Source organism: Tympanuchus pallidicinctus, unplaced genomic scaffold (assembly GCF_026119805.1).
Source record: "Tympanuchus pallidicinctus isolate F22 unplaced genomic scaffold, pur_lepc_1.0 scaffold1, whole genome shotgun sequence".
Lineage (NCBI taxonomy): Eukaryota > Metazoa > Chordata > Aves > Galliformes > Phasianidae > Tympanuchus > Tympanuchus pallidicinctus.
Window position 1 is genome coordinate 5,470,004 of NW_026294618.1, and position 19,816 is coordinate 5,489,819.

General features: G+C 48.3%; 1 protein-coding gene across 6 annotated transcripts in view; it reads left to right on the forward strand.

Moving 5' to 3' along the window:
* NCOA1 (nuclear receptor coactivator 1) overlaps nucleotides 1-19,816 on the forward strand; it is a 155,951-nt gene that overhangs the window by 102,178 nt on the left and 33,957 nt on the right. For all 6 annotated transcript variants that reach the window (XM_052690926.1, XM_052690919.1, XM_052690946.1 and 3 more), the window contains one exon: nucleotides 1,257-1,423. In XM_052690926.1, the coding sequence (XP_052546886.1) occupies nucleotides 1,257-1,423 (167 nt within the window). The remainder of the gene's footprint in view (nucleotides 1-1,256; nucleotides 1,424-19,816) is intronic.

A 19,816-nucleotide genomic window follows, 5' to 3' on the forward strand; every position in this document is an offset into this window, starting at 1 on the left:
TGTATCCTGCAGAGCTTACAAGAAAGATTAGATGGCTTATGGCAAAAAAATAAAAAAAAAAAAACCTGAAAAAAGGTGTTTGTAGGCAGTATAGAGCCGAGTTGGGCATTTTGAGCTGTCCCCATTTCATCCCATAGCAGGTCTAAAGGAATCATAGAATGGCCTGGGTTGCAAAGGCCCACAGTGCTCATCCAGTTCCAACCCCCTGCTGTGTGCAGGTCACCAACCAGCAGCCCAGGCTGCCCAGAGCCACATCCAGCCTGGCCTTGAATGCCTGCAGGGATGGGGCATCCACTGCCTCCTTGGGCAACTTGGAAAACGTGTCTCTGTCTCTTCCATATGCACTGTTTTGGTGATTTTGATGCCTTCAAAGTTGTGGGCCAAGGAAAATGTCACAGTGTCCAGGACAGATGTAACGATGGCTGTGTTGTAGCCCATGAATAATTTGTCCTTGTTCTCAGAAATTAGAAATAGTTGATAGGAGAGTGTTGGACCTTCTGTATCAGCTTTATGCTGAAGCAAAAGCTATTCCTAGCAGGGAAAAAAGTTGATCTCATGAATGTTTTCCACTTTGCTCTTGTCACCTTTTGGATTCCGATCTTCACTTTGGTGAACTCCAGTGGATGCAATTGGCCTTTAGGTATGAACTTAGGATTTAACACTGTGACAGCTGCAATAATGGCTTTGGTAAAGCTATTTTTGACAGGAAGACTCAGGTCTTGGATGTTGCAGGTTTGCGTGGGATGGGAATGTCTGGGCAGCCATATTAGACATATATTAGCCGTAGAATCGTTTGAATTGTTAGAGTTAAGGTAAGATGGTTAGGTTGCAGTTGGACTTGATGATCTTTAAGGTCTTTTCCAACCTGAGTAATCCTATGATTCTTTCTATGATTCTGTGAGTTGAAAGGGACTCTTAAAGTCCATGTGATCCCACCCTCCTGCAGTGATCAGGGACACCCACAGCTCCACTAGAGCTCAGAGCCCCATCCAGCCTGACCTTGGCTGTCTGCAGGGATGGGGCACCCACCGCCTCTCTGGGCAAATCTTCCTTGATCTTAATTTTGACTGTTTTTATATGCATGAATGTAGGCAAAAGCCTGAATGAACTCCCCAATGTTTTGGAGATGTCCACATTATAGTCTGGCCATGACTTTAGCCAACACTTGTAGGGCCTTGTTTAACGAAGGTGCGGCTAGACTGAGCGGTGAGAAAAATCATTCACGTGGCATTTCACTGATGTATTTTCTGTAACAGCAATGAAAAGCGGCGGCGGGAGCAGGAGAACAAATATTTGGAGGAGCTGGCAGAGCTGCTGTCTGCAAACATTGGGGACATCGACACTCTGAGTGTCAAACCAGACAAATGCAAGATCCTGAAGAAGACGGTTGATCAGATCCAGCAGATGAAGAGGTTGGAGCAAGGTAAGGCAGCAACCTTGGTTTGTCTGGAAGCCTGGGAGGAAGAGGCTCCTCCCAGTGTCTTGTGCACAGTAAATTGCAGCAAATAATCATGGCTTAGAAGCTGTTCCATTTGCTATTGTTGTCCTTTTCCTGTTTTATGAAAGCCTTAATATGAGAAAGTGCTTTTCGCTGAGCTCTGGTTGGAGATGCCCTCTTGGTGTTGCTGACTGTGAAGTGGCACCTTACTCACTGGTTGTGTTTCAGCCTGAAGTTGTTCCTTAGATGAGAATGAGAATAAACAGAAGTGCTTGTGAAGCTTTCAGGATCAGGCCCATTAAGCACTTATCAGCAATGCTGCTATTAGCTGTGTGCAGAAAACCCGTTTTATAGCCAGATAAGATGAAGGGCGTGCTGTGCAAGATTTCGTGAAGAACCATTTACCCTTGTCAGATCTGTTTTCCTGCCAACAAAATAGATTAGAGGGGCATTAATCCACCCAGTGCTGCTGGACACGGGCACTGCAAAGAGAAGAGATGCACGAAAGGCCATATAAAGGTTAAAATTCACCTCGAGTGTGAACTTGGAGACCGAAATACGCAGGTCCAAAGGGCTTGAGGAAAAGAGGCGAGGTGTGTTAAGGTGTGTACATGGCAAGGAGCAGGGTTTGTCTTGGTCCTTGCAGCCTTGACATCGTTCTCTGAGGCCACCTGCAGCCCGCCCCGTGAGGTGGCCATGGAGGTACATGAATGTGATGTCCTTTTTGCACAAGGTGAACAGCACTCAGCTCATATTAGCTCTGAGAGAGCACCATCAGTCAGATGGGGCTTCTGCCAAAGCTCCTGCTGCACACTCTGGGCACGGCGGCGTGCCTGGTACCAGCTGCTAAAGTTATCCAAAAACCTGCAGCCCAGCCCTGGGTGTGCATGCACAGCCATTCACTCCATCATTTAGACACTTTGCTCTTACCGTAGGCCTCTGAGCTGCATAAACCAGGAGGAAGAGATGGTTGCAAAGCATTAGGCTTATATTGTTTGGGCTTCCTGAAGAAACGAGGCAACAGCTTTTACAGAATCATGGAATCATTCAGGTTAGAAAAGACCTCAAAGAGCCCAAAGTCCAACCCCAACCCACCCCACCATGCCCACAGCCCACTGTCCCTCAGTGCCACATCCCCACATTGCTGGAGCATCTCCAGGACCCCACCACCTCCATGGGCAGCTGTGCCAATGTGTGTCTGCTTTTTCTTAGTAAGGATTTTTCCTGATATCCGACTGGAAATTCATGTTGGGGCTGAACACTGAAAGGAGTTTGGTAGTGGGTGAGGACTCAGTGGTTCCTGCTCGCTGCCACTTCACCTTTCATTAGTTTTCTTGACATTGCACAGCAGGGCTGAACATTAACTAGGACAAGCACTACTTAAAAATATTGTTCCTTGAGCTTTGCTCTGTATTGCAGGCTTATCTAGCACTACATGAAATTACCAAAGAAGAAAAACTTCACCTGTATTTGTTCTGCAATTTATTGCAGGAATGTTTTACATGGGGAGGTAGGAGAAATATTGCTAAATGGAAGGACATTTGTCCTGTGGTCAAAGGCAGCACATGGCAGCACTCCCTGCGAAGCTGCGGCAATAAGTTAGGAAGCCCACTCATGATTGTTATTTCACATCCAAGAAAGCCTTGGGTTTGGGGTTGCAGTGATGTGACACAGTGCTCTCCAGACACCCCAGCACATGCTGTTGACTCACAGAATTATTAATGTTGGAAAAGACCTCTAAGATCACCGGGTTCCAACCCACCCCACCGTGCCCACTGCCCACATCCCTCAGTGCCACATCCCCACGGTTCTGAGGTCTCCAGGTTTGGCGACCCCACCACCTCCCTGGGCAGCTGTGCCACTGCATTGCCACTCTATAAGAGAAAGAATGTCTCCTAATACCCAACCTGAACCTCCCCTGGCACAACTTGAGGCCGTCACTTCTCATCCTAACTCAGCCTCTCGTCCTTACTCAGCCAACAGCCAGCCAGCAAGACCCATTGCCACAACCTTGTAGCAGAGCAGCAGAGGGGCTTCCAGTGAAAAAACAGCCAACATTCTCTTATTCAGTTATCTTAGAAGAGGTCTGTGCGAGGTGTGGGTGCCCACAACAGGGAGGTGGCAGTGCCATGGCAGCGGGGACGCTGCTGGTGGCTCAGCCTGCAGCAGCTCACAGACAGCTTGCATGCGTGCATTGAGCCTGCGCTCCCATCCCCCTGCCTGCCGGGCTGCTATTTAAAGTACGAAGCAAATGCTTTTAGAAAAGATTCCTAGGTTTGGCCCCCTTCCAATGTTAGTAATGTACAGTTGGCAGAACAAGCAGTTTGCGGCTGTGGCAGCAACCTGAAATTCTTCTGCCAAGACAGCAATAAACGCAGAGGAGAAAGGGGCCAGGCAGTTAATTTTTTTCAGCGTTCATCTGTCCCACAGAAGTTTTTGGGTTTTGAGTTTTTTGGATGAAAAGAAGTTGCCCAGGCAGCGTGCAGCTTAGCAAAGAGAACACAGCTGTGAGCGTCCAAGGCCAGGCTGGATGGGGCTTGGAGCAGCCTGGGCTGGTGGGAGGTGTCCCTCCCCATAGCAGGGATTGGGGCTGGGGGGTCTTCAAGGTCCTTTCCAACCCAAACTGCTCTGGATTCCATAAATGTGACAAGCAGTATTGAAAACAGTGCTGGATCAGGTGTAGCTCTGCAGCGTGCAACCCTATGGGCAGAGGAAGGCTTTGGCACGTGGTGTTACTCCAGATGCATTGGTCTCTGGTTTGCACAGCTCGACCCAAACCCGTATGCCTAAGAGCGGTGTCACAGTGCTCCTGAGCTGCTGCCCTGGGGAGTTGCTCCATGCCCACCACCCTCTGAAGCAGAACGTTTTCCCTTAGTAGAAGAAAAGTTCTGTCCCACCATCTCTGCACATCTGATGGCAATGCAGGAAGATGAGGCTGAAGTCTAAACCTTCAGATTTCTGCATGAGCTGGGCTAACTGGAGGGGCTCTCTGAGCTGATGTTTCTATGGGGGTCCCTCTGGGGCTCTCCAGCAGCTCTGAGCTCCCCACTCACACACATGCCCTCCTTTCAGATACCAAACCCAGGCGGTCCTCAGCACATCGATGGTGTGTCACAGCCACAGCCTCCTGTTTTAAATCCCTCCATTTCCGCTTTCCTTACTGAAGGAAAATCCTTCATGTGATTCTAGGCAGAAATAAGGCATCTTGACTGTACAGAGGGGGCTACAAAAGTGAGCAGAGATGCTGAAAATGCAGCTTTGACATGCAGAATGCTTCTTGTTTGATTTATTTTCTGTAAAATAACACAGTATGTGATGGCTGCTATACAGTCACTATGAGTTCAGAGCCTACACAGTGGTGTGGGTGTAAGCAGCTGCTTGGTGCTGTGGCTCTGTTGGACTCTGTGGGGCTCCTGGAGTCTGTTGCAGTGCCTTCCTGAGCTCATTTGCTCTATTCAAGACTCCCCACTCCCGAATTTTCAGTCAGCCTCAGTAAATATTCCTGCTTGCCCCACTTCACTTTTTACAGCACGTCTGTATCCTTGGTGTTTACAACCTTCAAATATTTGCTGATTACCTCCCATGCCCTCCCCTTGCCATGGTGTTGCACGCAGAGGCAGCTGATGCCATCTTCCCAACCTGGCACCCAGCCTGATAGCTTCCCTTCCCAGACTCTCCCCACTGGCTCAAGATGAGGCTGGCAGCAAGTTTTCCCTTGCTGGATGCTTTGGGGATGGAGAGGGGATGGAGCTTTGGGGGAGGGAACGGGGTCACCCTGCCTCAAGTTTGAGCATCCTCAGTCTCTGTAAGGGATGCGATGGCACGCTGGCTGCAGAAGTTTATCTCCTTATTCCCCAAAAGAATTTCTAATTAAATGGGACCATAGAATCATAGAAGTGTTTGAGTTGGAAGGGACCTTTAATGGCCATGTGGTCCAATCCACCTGCAGTGAACAGGGAGACCCAGAGCTCCATCAGAGCCCCATCCAACCTGACCTTGGGTCACCCAACACCTCTGTGGGCAATCTGCACCAGTACCTCACCAAATACATCTGGTCTGGGAGCAGATAACCTTGGGATCATAGGTAGGAGTGGATGGCACGCAAAGATCTGATGGAGATGGGAACCATGAGACCCATGCTCTGGTAGAGGCGTGATGTCTTCTCCCTTGCAGCCCTGCCTGCCTTGGCAGCATCCTCCCAAGATTAAACCACCACATCTTTTTCCCCAGAGCCTCAGCGTTGAGAGAGTGCTTAATTTCCTTCCAAAGCAGGAATGTAAACATGATAGAACAATCAAACAGTATTGAACTTTTCATTATGCTGCCTCCAACCCCGGAGAACCACTGAGAATTGCCCTTGAAACACCTCCACGTGGTCACAGCTCAGCCACCGCGGGCATCCCAGGGCCCCTTCCATGTCCTTCCTGCTCCTGCAGGGCTGCATTATGTTCTCTCACTGCCGAAACGATGCACAGAGCTGTTGGAGACCTGGCTGAGGAGCAGCTCCCATCCCCGCCAGGATGCCTAGGGTCTGCTGTTTGCTTTCTAGTCCTGCGAGGTCCAAAAGCCCCAGCAGATTTGCTCTGCTCTTGCCAAAATGAATGGATTTGTTCCCGTGATTCGCATGGCTTGACTTCTCCAGTGATGGCACCTGAGCTGCAATGGCCAGGGAGCTGCAGGAGTGACTCCAGACCCAAGAGCTGGTGGAGCTGCTGAGTTTATGTCTAAGGGTAGATGAGGGGAAAAACTAGATCTCTAATTAATGCAGTTTTATTCCCTAATAATGGTACAGAGTACTGACTTGATTTCAGGACATTTTAAAGGGCAGCAGGTTAAGAGTAAGCTTCCTTTTCTGCGCTTTGCTGCGTTAACCTGCAAAGACGATGGCCCTTCATTTTTAAGTCAAATTACTTTGGACAGAGAGAGGCAGAAAGCTGTTTCTCGAGCCTTTAGTTAATGATTTTCAGAGGGGCTGAGGGTAACAGCACTTCTCTCTCTTCTCTGACTGCACAACACCTCCACAATTTGTTTCCCCACCAAAACAAAACCACAGAGGAGGTGCGTCCTCCCGAAATCTCTTTGTTAGGGTTTTCCTGAAGCGTGGCCATGTTCAAAGTCACCAGGAAACGTCAACCAAAAAAGAAGACAGCCCTGTGTTTATGACCACCTTTCGTTTGTAAGGTAACCTACTTGGGGAAGTAATTTTCCTTTTGGGTAAATAGAGTGAGTTAATTAAGCAAAGTATATGAAATAGTTATTGACTTTGGCTGCTCTGTTGCATATGATCATTGGGCTGTCAGTGGCTTTCCTTTAATTAAGTTTCCCTGCTGTCTTGTCATATGCTGAGATTTTGAGTCTTTGGCCTTGGATTTATTTTATTATATACATATAGAGCTCTGGCACAGAAATGTCCTGTGTCCTCAGGGGAACATATAGAATCCTCCTCAGTATGAATACTGAATTTCCTCTTTGGTTTGGAAATGCTGACATATGGTGAGCTCTAAAAACAAAAAGGCTTTGGTTTCGTGTTTAGCACTGGCCAGAAAATGATGAACTGATGCCTTGCAAAGTGGTTTCTCCCCCAGACTGTGATGCTAGAGAGGAGACCTTGTCCTTGGGTCCTGAGTCAAGAGCCCCTTCTTGTCCTAGCAGCCACAAGTAGCTGAGTGATGGGGAACGTTAATGAAGACCATAAAATAGATATCAAGAAGAAATTCTTTACTGTGAGGGTGGTGAGGCACTGGAACAAGTTGCCCAGCGAGGCTGTTGATGCCCCTCCCTGGAAGCACTCAAAGCCAGGCTGGATGAGGCTGTGAGCAACCTGGGCTAGAGGGAGGTGTCCCTGCCTGTAGCAGGGGGTTGGAACTGGGTGATTTAAAGATCCCTTCCAACCTAAACTATTCTATGATTCTATGATTCTATGATGGAATGAATCCCATATAACCACAAAGCAAGTCATTGTGTGCAGCAGGTGGGAGCGAGTTGCAGAGATGAGGTCTTTTAGAGAGCTTTACCCAGAGCAGAGGAACTAGTGAAGAACAATTAAAAGCTCTCTGCTCCCTTCTCTGGGCAGGATCTGGTGCTTTTCACTCAAGCTTTTCATGGTTTCCAGTTGGTTTGGGAAGAGTAAGGAATGCCTGCTAGGTTATTATCTTGGGGGCTGTGGATGAGATCTGTCAGGCCTTCCCTGCAGCACGCATTTCTGGGCTCTGAGGTAGGTCACAGAGGAGTTTGGGCTGGAAGAGACTCTGGAGGGCCCATCAGAACACTTCACGTAGACACACTGTTCATCTTTTGGGCACTGGAACAGGAGGTGGTGGGGTCACCATCCTTGGGTGTGTTGAAGAAGCATGGAGATGTGGCACTTGGGGGCATGGGTCCCCTAGAATCTTGCACTTGCTCTTGTGCAGATGGGGAGGCTCTGCTTACTGTGGTTGTACCAAAGGCTAAAAGGAGAAGTTACGACGTGAAATTAAACTGCAGAGTAGTCTCGTATCCAAAAGAGTTTGACGGGTGAGGCTGGGAGAACTTGCAGTGTGGCACATTCCAAGGCAAGAAGAAAGAAGTTACCCAAACAGAAGTTTGCTGTGTGCTGACTCAACATGAGGTCCTTCAGTGAACCCAAAAGAGGACAATTCCGCGCAGTGGAAGAACAATATTTGCCTAGTCAGATAAGAGATGAAAACCCTGTTACTTGGAAAATCATTAAACTGGAGGCTCGTGTAATAGCCCAAGCTCAGAGCGTTGCAGCTGTAAGGCCAGTGACGTACCACAAACTGAAGTTTAGCTCTGATGTTTGAGGTTTTGCTGAAGAACAAAAGCAAGCAGCAGGCTGGCATCTGAGAAGCAACGCGAGTGGAAACGCCTCCTGGAAATGGAGTAAACGAAAACTGCTGTAAGGGGTTTACATTAATTAAAGGATTTTTAATTAATTAATTAAAACCACATTAAGGTTTGTGTCAAGTCTAAAATTAGATGGCGATCTCTTCAGGCTACAACTGTCAGCCTGGTTCTGGAGTCCCCTCTTTAAATGCATCGACTTTATCGGAGCTATCCTGATTTTGTTTGCTTGGAGGGAGGTCAGAAAACGAGAGCTTTGCTTTTGTCCTCGGGTGGTGTTCTACAGACTCTGGGTTCCTCCCCAGGGTCAGAAAGGGCCTCTTTGGCCACGGTGCTGATGATGGGTGTTGGCAGGTGCTGGGCAGAAAATCTCTTTCCTGTTCCCGAATCTGGTGGTTGTTTTAGCCCTGCAGGAGCGGCTTCTTTCCCAAACCACTGCAGGAAAAGTCATGCAATTAGAAGGAGCCTCTCTCACTGCTTTCATCCCATCTCAGTGGCCAATTTTTCACCATACATTAGAGGGCAACAGAGAAAGATAAACAAGCAAACCTTGGAGGCCAAATTAGACATCAGTGGGGAGGGGGAATTCCTCGTTGGCTTCGTTAGGTGCCCACTGGAAGCCCTGAAGTGTGAGGCTGATCCAAAGCAAACAGAGTACAAACAGATCCAGTCCTTTTAACTGGGTAATATGGGCCTGCAGGAATTCGTTTGTGATAATGAAGAGGATCCTACTGCTAATTGGTTGGGGCAGTGGGCAGTGGGTGTTCCTGGTGCTCTCCGTCCAATTTGAAAATCGCCGATCTTCCCCCATTTTGTGATCTGCAAACACCTGCTCATTTCTGGTGGAGATGAGTTAGTGATCATTTCTCTACCTGTTTTGAGTCGCCCTTTAATTTAGCTTGTTCTTCCTTCTCTTGGGTGATTACCACTGTTCCCTAATGTATTTGTAAGAAGTTGTCACGCTTGTTCCCTACCTTCTCTCAACTAGTCCAAACATACCAGGCTCTCCTATGGTCTTCGTGTCAAATAGTTATGCCTTACCTTTCATTACCCTAGGAAGTCTTTTCTGTACTTCTACCAATTTAATTTCATTTTTCTTGATTTAGTTAGCCCAGACCATCACTATTTCTAATACTGGGTCTTACAGATAACATTAGGTTGTTGCTGAGAATGACCGTTGTCATCTCCTATCACCTCCATTACCCTGTCCCCAGCTTTTACCTAAGCTCGTGCTCTGAAGTTGCCAATTTCATGATCTTCAAGAAGTGGAAAGTGGATGAAATTAGCGCAGTTCATCAGTGCAGTTGGGTAATCTTTCTACCATTTGGGCCTCTTTTGTGTGGGCAAGTCAACCCACCCCTGTGTTGGTTTTCTCCCTGTGGACAAGTCAGCCCACTCTTGAGCTGACGGGTGTTTTTTCCCTGCATGACTGGCAAACTTTGGGTGCTGGAGGAACACCAGTGGAGCGTTCCTTGTCCTGATGAAACGTTTTGTTCTCAAAATTGAGTTATGTGGAGTTTGTTGGGATTCTGTGCTACACCCCGGTGCAACTCAGTGTCTTTGTGAGTGCAGAAGGAAGTGCAAAGTAATTGCATGTGCAGGGGGGTACCTGCAGAAGGGCTGGCTGGATGGTCTCCTGGGAAATGGTACTTCTCAAGGAAACCTGGCACACAACATGAACTCCTGGTGAAAGAGAAGGTGGGCATCTCCTGGGGGACACTGCATGTGCATAGACCTGGTGGGACAGTGCTGGGGCTCAGCATGGTGTCTGCACTGGGGAAAAGAAGATTGCAAAGCCCAGGGAGGCGGAGAGGAGAGCTGCAAGGGTGAATCAGAGGCTGCAGGAAATGTCTTGCAGCTTGGAAAGTTGAAGAGCTCTGTTGAGTGTATCCAGAGGAGTGGGAGCAGGCTGATGACAGTGCATAAGCACTGACAAGAGTGGAAAATGCTGGCGACTGGAGAGGTTTTTAAATCCAGCATAACAAAGAATGACTCAAAGCTGAAGCCAGACAAAAACAAATTAGGAATAGGGCCCAGATTTATAACTCAGAGTGATTACTTTGGGAAGGAGCTGCCAGGGGAAGTGGTGGATTGTGCAGATTGGAGCCAAACAGAAGTTGAGGGCTCGTTGTGGTAGAAGTGGGTGAACTCAGCGATGCTCAGGAAGTCACATCGGCCAATGGAGTGATCTCTCCTGGCCTTAAAGTCTGTAAATCTTAACATTTTGAGGTTTCATTTCCTGTGTCCTCTCAGCTGTAAACAAGCACGGTGTAATTCACAGCAGAGGCTGCGCCTTGCTTTACAGGCAGAGCTGACAAGTGAATGTAATGCAGTACAGCAATTGTTACATGGCTTTGGATGCTGGGGTGGTTTTTTATCCAGGAAAACTGATGTTCTTCCATTGCTCTCTTCTTCAGTGCGGGACAGGCATGCTTTTCTCTAAGCAAGATGACTCAGGGGTGAATAAAACGCAGCATTTTTATCAGAGCAGCTAATTGCACCTCGCACACAATATGGGAAGGGTTCCTGGGAACCCGTTGGGAATTTCACGCCCTCTCTGTGGTTTGTTTCAATGTGAACTGCAGAATGGGTTCCATCTCTGCCTACACCCTCCACAGGCACTCGTGAAGTCAGCCGCTCCGTATCCACTAGAATCTGTTTTATATCAGGGATTGATTTCAGATACAAACTCCCCCAGGTCAGTGCTACATAATTCTCTGCCTGAGCAGTAATGCCAGGGAGCATCCCCTGGACGTGTGTATTTTATGGAGCTGTACCACCTACAAAGCATGTCAATAAAATTCTCATCCCTGTTCTGACAGTTTTAATCTAGCTGGCAGCTTAAATATAGAACAAGGGGAAGGGGAGGCTGCTAAGAATTGCACAGACCTCTCCAAACATTGCCTTTATTTTAACAAGTGAACATTTGGTTATTACATCCTCAAGCTTTTAAACATCTCACACTGTCAAGAACTAATAAATCCTTTAGCACCTAGCTGTAAGTGGAGGCTCTGATAGGATGTAACAGGCGTGCAGATCATGCAGAGAGTCATAAACCACCTGTAGAAATCACTCCTCCTCTTGCCTTCTGCTGTGCTGGATTAGCTTTTTCTTTTCCCCCTTTTTTTTTTCCTCCTTGACTCAGTCTCAGATTTAAGAGTGGCAGAAAACGAAGGGGAAAAAAAAAAATCCCTTCTGCTGAAAGTCCTTTATCGTGGATCACTGCAGCCTTCTTAGGGCCTCCCTATGAGCTGGCATCCATTTGGGTGTAGGAGGAGAACGCAATGGAGGCATCTCATTGAAATGTGTCCTATGTGCAGAAGGGGCTGTGGGGCCCTGGAGCATCTTGGCACTGCCTGTTCTCATTCTGGGCCCTTTGGAGAGCCCAGGTGCCTGCCAGTGTGAGCATTGCCCTGTGTGGCAATTAATATGATAAGCCACTTCTGAATGGAGAAAATAATCCTTGGGTTGAGTATGAGGGGTTGGCTGTGGAATCCTTCTGCTTTCATTTTGACTTTTCCCCCGAAAAAAAAACTTTTACAGACCTTAATCCTCTCAGTGCTCCTGTGAGCAAAAGGAATAAAGCAAGATTTGTATAAGGAGACAAAAGCTTTTGTTAGGACAAGCAATGTGGTTGGACAAAGCAAGCAAACTCATGTGGACATGAGAGTGTAAGAGCCTGAAGAGCTGTCATGTCTCTTAGCAAAACGGTAGAATTTGTCCCCCAGTGCCCAGCAAGAAGCTGCTGACCTCCTTGTCCAGTGCTTCCCTTGAGTTGTACAAATTCCTTGTGGGGCATTTTGTGGCACTTAGAAACAAAACCAGAGCCTTGGGGATGAGCTGGGGGCCCGGAGCCCAGCCAAGCCAACGGTGCTGTTCAGAAGGTTTTAAGTGGTAGTTGTCACCCATCTTTCTGAGCTTCGTATCAGAAAGGCAGCTTCCCTGCCTCGTTCCAAGATGTGTATTCATTAATTAATTAAGCTGCCAGTCTCAGCTAACCGCCTTCTAAATCATTAAGTCCATAGTGCAGGGAACAGTGTTGATGAATATTGGAGTGGTAGATCGGGTTCCCCAGGCTGATATTTGCACTGGCTTTGGTGCAGCTGCTACACTAAGACTGAATTATATCTTACATCCATGGATTATGTCATATGGGAGGATGGAATAGTTTGGGTCATCCCAAAGCATCAGGCACTGGCACAGGTTGCCCAGAGAGGTGGTGGTGGATGCCCCATCCCTGCAGACAGCCAAGGTCAGACCGGATGAGGCTCTGAGCACTGATGGAGCTGTGGGTGTCCCTGTTCAGTGCAGGGAGTGGGAGCAGATGGCCTTGAAGGGTTCCTTCCAACTCAAACCATACTATGAAAGTTAATTTTGGAAGTGAGGTCCAGAGAAGAGCAGAGCTGGGACAGGAGTGGGAGCAGCATGGGAAGCGTCAGGTTTTGCATTGCCTGCACGCCTTGGCAGCTGTCTCCTTGCCTGTGCAGTTAACATATTTGACGTGCCCATGCAACTTGAGCATAAAGCAGATTTAGCAGTTGACATGAGTGAATTTTTAATAGTAACTTTGCATGGATTCGAGCATGCACAACGCTGGAGCGTCAAGATACTGGATATGAGTGTGATAGCAGAGGAGAGACGGTCTGTTTCTTTGCAAACTTAATTAAATCAGGTCATTAAAGCCATGTTGCAACGTATTTTCTGCCTGCAGGAGAGGAACAAAGGCTATGCCAGGGCTGAATTAGAGCTGAGGAAGAGCTACACGTTTCTCTTCCTCATCTTTGCAGTTTTGACCGTGCACAGTTGACACAGCTTTTGAATGAATTAAGTCCTTCAAATTGAGATGGAAGTTTTTTTTTCACCCTCTGTTCCTCCCCCCGGTAAGATGGAGATGTTCTACCTGCTTGATCTCAGAGCTGAGTGTAAAAAAGTCTCAGCTCCTCGTGCCTGTTAGCTCCTGTCAGCGTTCAGTGCTCATTAATTTTGCATTCACTCAGCACCGTATAATTTTTCCTGACATTGTTCAGACAACCAGCCTATTTTACTTAAGACATCTCTACACCATTAGTGTTTAACTCTAAAAGGTGTGAAGGCAGAAGGAAACATCCTTCTCCTTCTGTTCTTGCGGCAGCATGCTTCGCTCTGCTCTTTTTGCTGTTAAATGAGGGTTTTAACAAAAGCAGAACTGTAAACTTTTCCTTACAAACTGTGCCAAGGAAAGTGATGTTTGGTGACTGCTAAGATCATCTAGTCCAACCATCCACCCATGCCTGTGACTGCTCTGGGCCATGTCACAAGGCATGCTCTTGAGTGTCCATCTGGAGCCCCACAAAGGAGAACCACTGAACCCCATGGCATCGCTGAATCATAGAATCACAGAATGTTTTGGGTTGGAAGGGACCTTTAAGATCATCCAGTTCCACCCCCTGCTGTAGGCAGGGACACCTCCCTTTAGCCCAAGTTGCTCGCAGCCCCATCCAGCCTGGCCTGGAATGCTTCCATGCAGGGGCATCCACAGCCTCACAGGGCAACCTGTTCAGTGTCTCACCACCCTCACAGTAAAGAATTTCTTCCCGATATCTAGTCTAAATCTGCCCTCTTCCAGATTAAAGCCATTTCCCCTCATCCTGTTGCTACATGCCCTTACAAAAAGCACCATGCTGGCTGAAGGCAGCACTGATTCCAGCTCCAGTCCTAGTGATTCTATGCCGTGAAACCCTAGGAGTGCTTGCACGGCGTGTTGGGGCATCTCAGCTCAGGGAATGTCAATGAACTCTGTAATCCACTCCAGCAGGAGCTGTAAGAGCATGTCTGGTTATGCATCAGGCTTCTTCAGCTGCACAACAGCGGTGTTAATGGGGATTAGTACTGTAGGCTTGTTAAAAACAAACGTGTCTGGTGTCCAGCCTGCCTGTGATCCTTGGCTGGAAGGACGTCACGGGTCGGCTGGGATGACTGCAATGCTGAAATATGTATTTGTAGTCTACAGGAAGGAAGCAAATGGGTTAAAACAAGACTGATGATTCATTCGCGTGGCAGGGTCGTAGGGAACTTGGTTGTGGGTAGATACAGGCTTTAAAAAAGCTATTAAATCACTGCTTTAGCCCTAATATAAATCCATGGCTCCACCTGCAGATCCATGCTGGTGGGTGATTGGCACTGGCACAGGTTCCTTGGAGGGTGTCCCATCCCTGGAGGTGCTCAAGGTCTGGGCAGCCGTGGGCCTGGGCAGCCTGAGCTGGTGGGGGCAAGCAGCCCAGAGCAGGGCTTGGGGCTGGGTGGGCTTTATAATTCCTTCCAGCCCATTCAGGTTGGATATACAGAGAAAATTCTTCTCCAAAGAATTTGGAATGATGCAGTGGTGCAGAGGCACAGCTGCCCAGGGGGGTGGTGGGGTCACCCAACCTGGAGGTGTTCCAGAACCATGGGGATGTGGCACTGAGGGACACAGTGGGCAGTGGGCACGGTGGGGTGGGCAAAACCTGATTGTGTCTCCTTGTTGTTGAGAGGAAATAGAGGATAAGAATGCCCTAGGGAAAAACCAACCCATCTCAAAAATTAGAATAAATGGATCGAGCGGTTCTCCTCTAAAAATGCCTTTTCTCTGCTTTGCCCACAAGAGAGGCACAGGTAGAGGAGCTCAGGTAGAGACCTCTCCATCACTGGGAGCCCCCCATGCTTGCCTCCCATGGGTGGCCATGAGGGATGGCATCAGGCTGGTCTGCACAGGACTCCAAGGGAGCTGTGCTTGATTCTGGAAGCTGAGATCTGCTCTTCTGTTTCTTGCGCTGGTATTTTCAAGCTTTGAAGCTCCCAGATTGTATTTTTCCACAGTTTCTTAAATTCATAGATCAGATAATTTCCTTCCACCTACTAGAATAAAAAGTTATACAACCAAAGAGCTGCTGATTTCCATACAGTGTTCTGTAGGAATCTGGTGTTTGTGCAGAGCAAGACTCAGCGATGGGTTTTCTGCACCTGCCTCCATGTGAATGTGCTGATGTGCCTTCGATGGGCAGTGGGCAAACCTCAGCTCCTGCAGCTTGAGTTTTGGGTTGTGCTATCTCCAAAGAAGATGGGAGCCATTGCAAAGGGGCTGCAGTTGGGAGCATGGCTGGGCACTGTAATCAAGATAGGAATGAAGTAAATCCCAAACGACCTTGTTGAGTAGGGAGAGCACCACTGGAAAAACCATGTTGTGTATCGCTGAGTCTTCCTGTTTGCTTTCCCAGCCAAGAGGCAAATTCCTCCCAGCAAAGCTCCAGCCACAGTGGGGAGAACAGACTGGTTTCACATCCCTGCCTTGCATGGGGCAGCACAAATTGGTCCCATCTGTGCGTGGGAACAGCTGATATTTAAAGAACATCACCTTCAGGCGTGCAAACCTTCCTAAATCAGCAGGTCCACTGATGTTGTAGCAAATGGTTTCCTCGTTTGATTCTTTATCATAATGCTCCTCACCTCTTTGGTCCCCAGACACACATGGCCTTGTGTGCCAGCACCATGCTGAAGATCAACTCCTGACCTGGGCCACCACCCAGCCAGCAATGCTCTTTCCCCTTAACCCCACAGATAGCCTTGGACATGCCTTCTTTGGTTTAAAACCACATGTTTTATGTCTAGATCCCCTCACATGCTGCTTTCCTTTAATATTTTTCCTTTGTTGTTGTCTTTTTTTTCCTCTCGAGGCTTCTTAAAATCAATTTTTGTTTTCTAGAAGGTGCGTGCTGTGCACTCAGAAAACCTTCTGCTGAGTAGTTTATTTTTATGGCAGTTTTTTCCTGTTGGGTTTACTGGACTGATAGTAGGCACTAATTAATGGCATAGCTTTCTGTCATGCTCTCGATCCGTGGGTGCACCGAGTCTGTTCCATCTGATTTTAATTAACTAAAAATCAAAGCTCCTCATTGAGGAAATTACAGCTGTGGATTCAGTCGCCTTGCTCCTCTCTTATGAAGCAGATAGAGCAGGGCTGAGCTGGGGGCTGCCATTGCCATTAGCTTCCCTACCTTCCTTAGCATCCTCCCATCCTTGTCCCCTACGCCAACGTTCTGCTACAGGTCCTTGGTGCCCCCCCTGCACACAGCCACAGCCTCTCTCAGGTTGAACATTTTGCCTTCAAGCTATTTATTTTTTCATAGCGAACTCAAAACCCCCCAAAAACCACGTTTCCCCATGGAAATTTTGGATTAAAAGAGAGCCCTTTGGCTGGGTGCTGGCAATGCCCACAGAGCTTCATGGGGTTTTCTAGGGAGAGGCAGCGAGCTCCTCTTGAGTGGAGAAGGAAGCACTGAAAGCCTTCACGCTGGGAATAGGAAATGGTCATCATGATTTCCTGGGTGCACTTTGTGTTTTTAAGAACACAAGGCTTCTGACCAGCACCCCTGTTGAGAAGACCCGTTCATAGAATCACAGAACCATTAAGGTTGGAAAAGACCTCAAGACCATCAGGTCCAACCATTAACCCATCACCACCATGCCATAGAATCATTAAGGTTGGAAGAGATCTCTCAGATCATGGTCCCTTCCAATCACGGGCCCTTCCAACTCCAGCAGTTCTATGATTCTATCACCAAGCCCAACCATCACCCCATCACCACCACGCCCACTAAACCATGACCCTCCATGTCACGTCTACACGTTTTGTACAGGTTTGTCATGATTTGGGTAAAATGGGATGAGTTAAGGCTTTTTTGGAGACTTTTCCCATCGTGCCCTTGAATGCTATCGTGATGGCTCCCACCCCATTTCTCCATAATGCATCTTCTCACTGTTTTGGGTGCTTGCTTTGCCCCAGGTATGTGAGTGCAGGCTGAGTGCAGGATCCTGGACATCCCATTGCCTTGAAAATCATAGTGTATGTATTGTCCTGCCAAAGGGATGCATGCAGCAAAGTCAACCAAGTAAAGAGTAGGTAAACAGTCCAGTGAGCTGATTTTTTGGCTTGCTGAGCGCTCATGGCTCCTACAGCCATCCAGGCACCCATAAGTCTCCCGAGCTGTCAGAAAATCAAGGCGTCATTTTAAGAATGCATTTAAAATAGCTCATCCTCCTTTGTGCTGCGAGAAGGAGCCGCTTTAATCACGTTTGAGGCAATTATGCTGTAATCAGGGCCATTGGTGTGCCTGACTTTTATGGCGCGATGGGGATTTACGATGCCAGCGGATGCCAAAGCCCCCAGGGCCGAATCCCGGCTGCCTCCCACGGTAGGAGAGCGGCAGATTTGTTGCTCCTGCTGGTTTTATTTTCCTGTGGATCTGTCCATCCAGCTTTATAATTAGATTACAAGCACCGGGGCCGCGGGGACCATCACTTTGCTCTGGGTTCGGTATTGAGCTCAGGGAGCGCTCAGCCCGCAATGGATGCTCCCATGCCATCAGCTCAAGTCATCGTGTGAGGCATCAGGTGAGGTGGTAAAGCAGACAGCTTTAATAGAGGGAAAAGAAGAGCGAGACTAATGGGTTAAGGAGCAAAACAGCGGTTGGTGGTAATGTATTCCTTGTAGCTCTCCCGAGGTAGGGCTGCTCAGAATGAGACGCTAAAGAGCTGCGTTTAAGCACATTAAGTTAAGTGCTTTGCGGGGACGGGCTGACACTTGGAAGGAGTTTTGTGTGGCTTCAATGTGTCGCTCTGGAGAAGGTGAGCAGGGGCTGCTGCTTCTGCTCCCAGCCCAGCGTGCGGCCGGGCTGCAGGAGGCGAAGGAGATGCACAGGAGAGATGCCGACAGCTCCAGCTAATCCTCCCAGTAATAGGCTTGGTGATGGCATATGAAACTATTTTGCTAAAGTGGGAGGAGGATCCCACAGCCCAATTAAAGGATTAGATCTGAAAGCCAGTCCATTACCTCTAAGTACATGAATTTATAAAGAGCAGAAAAAAGCCGTTTCTCACGCCCTTTGGTAATAAACGACGATGAGTTCTGCTCAGAGAGCTGCTGCTGCCTCTGCCGTGATGGGGCTGAATCCCTGCACCGGTACCATGGGGTGGGGGCGCAGCCCAGATCAGGAATCAGAGAATCATAGAATGGTTTTGAGTTGGAATGGACCCTTCAAGGCCACCTGTCCCACTCCCTGCACTGCACAGGGACACCCACAGCTCCATCAGTGCTCACAGCCCGTCCAGCCTGACCTTGGCTGTCTGTAGGGATGAGGCACCGCCGCCTCTCTGGGCAACCTGTGCCAGTTGTCCAATCTAAGACTCACCTCTCTTAATTTGAAACCATTTCCCCTTGTCCTGTCACACCAGACCTTGCTGAAAAGTCTGTCCCCTTCCTTCTCACAGCCTCCTTCTCATGCTGGATTCAGCTAATTTATTTTCCAACAGCCCACGGGTGGGAACAAAAGCAGAGGCAGAGATTGAGGGAAGCTCATGGCACAGCTCGGTCCTGCCTGAAAAGCAAATCCTCCTTGAAGCTTGCTGCCCTTCAAGCCCTGCCATGTGCCATGCATGAGCTGGAGAGCAGAGTCAGGGAGGAGTTTGATGGAGGCGACCATCCCAGGAGGATGCGGAGGATGAAGTGTGTCAAGTGACACATCTGGAAGGCTTGCAAATGTGATTTGATGCTGAGTAATAAAACTTGCCACTCGTTAATAGGATTAGATCTATGCGCAAATGAATCACGGCACAAATGTGCTGCTTGCAGTAAATATTACGTCGAGTTAGACACTTTGCTGCTGAGTCTGATGCGCTGCAAAACACTAAATGCAATTTAGCTCTCATTTAGGGACGAGCTGGGGAGGAAAGAGATAACTGGAACATCTGGCAGTGGTGCTCTGAGTGGATGTGGCAGCAGTGAGGTGGTTGCATCCACCAGGAACCATGGACACCCCGTGGGTTGTGTCTTCGGTGTGCTCACCGTGGCCTCATGGAGGCTAAAAGCATTCAGAGTCCACAATATCCCTGTTCCATTGGTGCCCCGTCAGTGGACTGAGCACACGGCTGGGGAAAGGATGGCTGCACGAGCTCCTGAGCCAAAACCACTCGCTCCACGTCCATGGAGTCACATGAGTTGGAAGGGGACCCTGAGAACCACTGAGTCCAACCCCTGCCTCCACCCAGCACCACCCAAGACCCAAACCTTGGTGTCTCTGCACCTTGGGCCGTGCTGGGTTTCCCTGCTGCAGGTTTCCTCTGGCACAGCTCGTCCTTTGGGAATCCCTCCTGCCTGTGATTTATTAACGTGTTGTCTGAAAAACTCTCCATCAAGCACTGCAGCCTGCACTAAACTGGATGCACCATTTCCTTTTCAAAATGTTGATGTTGGATTTCTCTCTCTCCAGCCTTCTGCTTCAGATGATTTTTCCTTCCTGCCAGTGGCAAATTGTGATCTAATTAGTGCCTTTATTTTACCAGGATTAGAAAAGACATTGTATTTTTTTCTTCAAGTTTTTTCCCTTCACAGGGCTGCGAGATGACACAAGAATGCCAAAGTCTATTGATGAGCGTCACGCAGTGTCTGGGTGGCAGGATATATGAAATCCAGCTGTCAATGCTTTGTTTATTATTGGTTACATTTCAGTAGGAGAATTACAGTTCTTT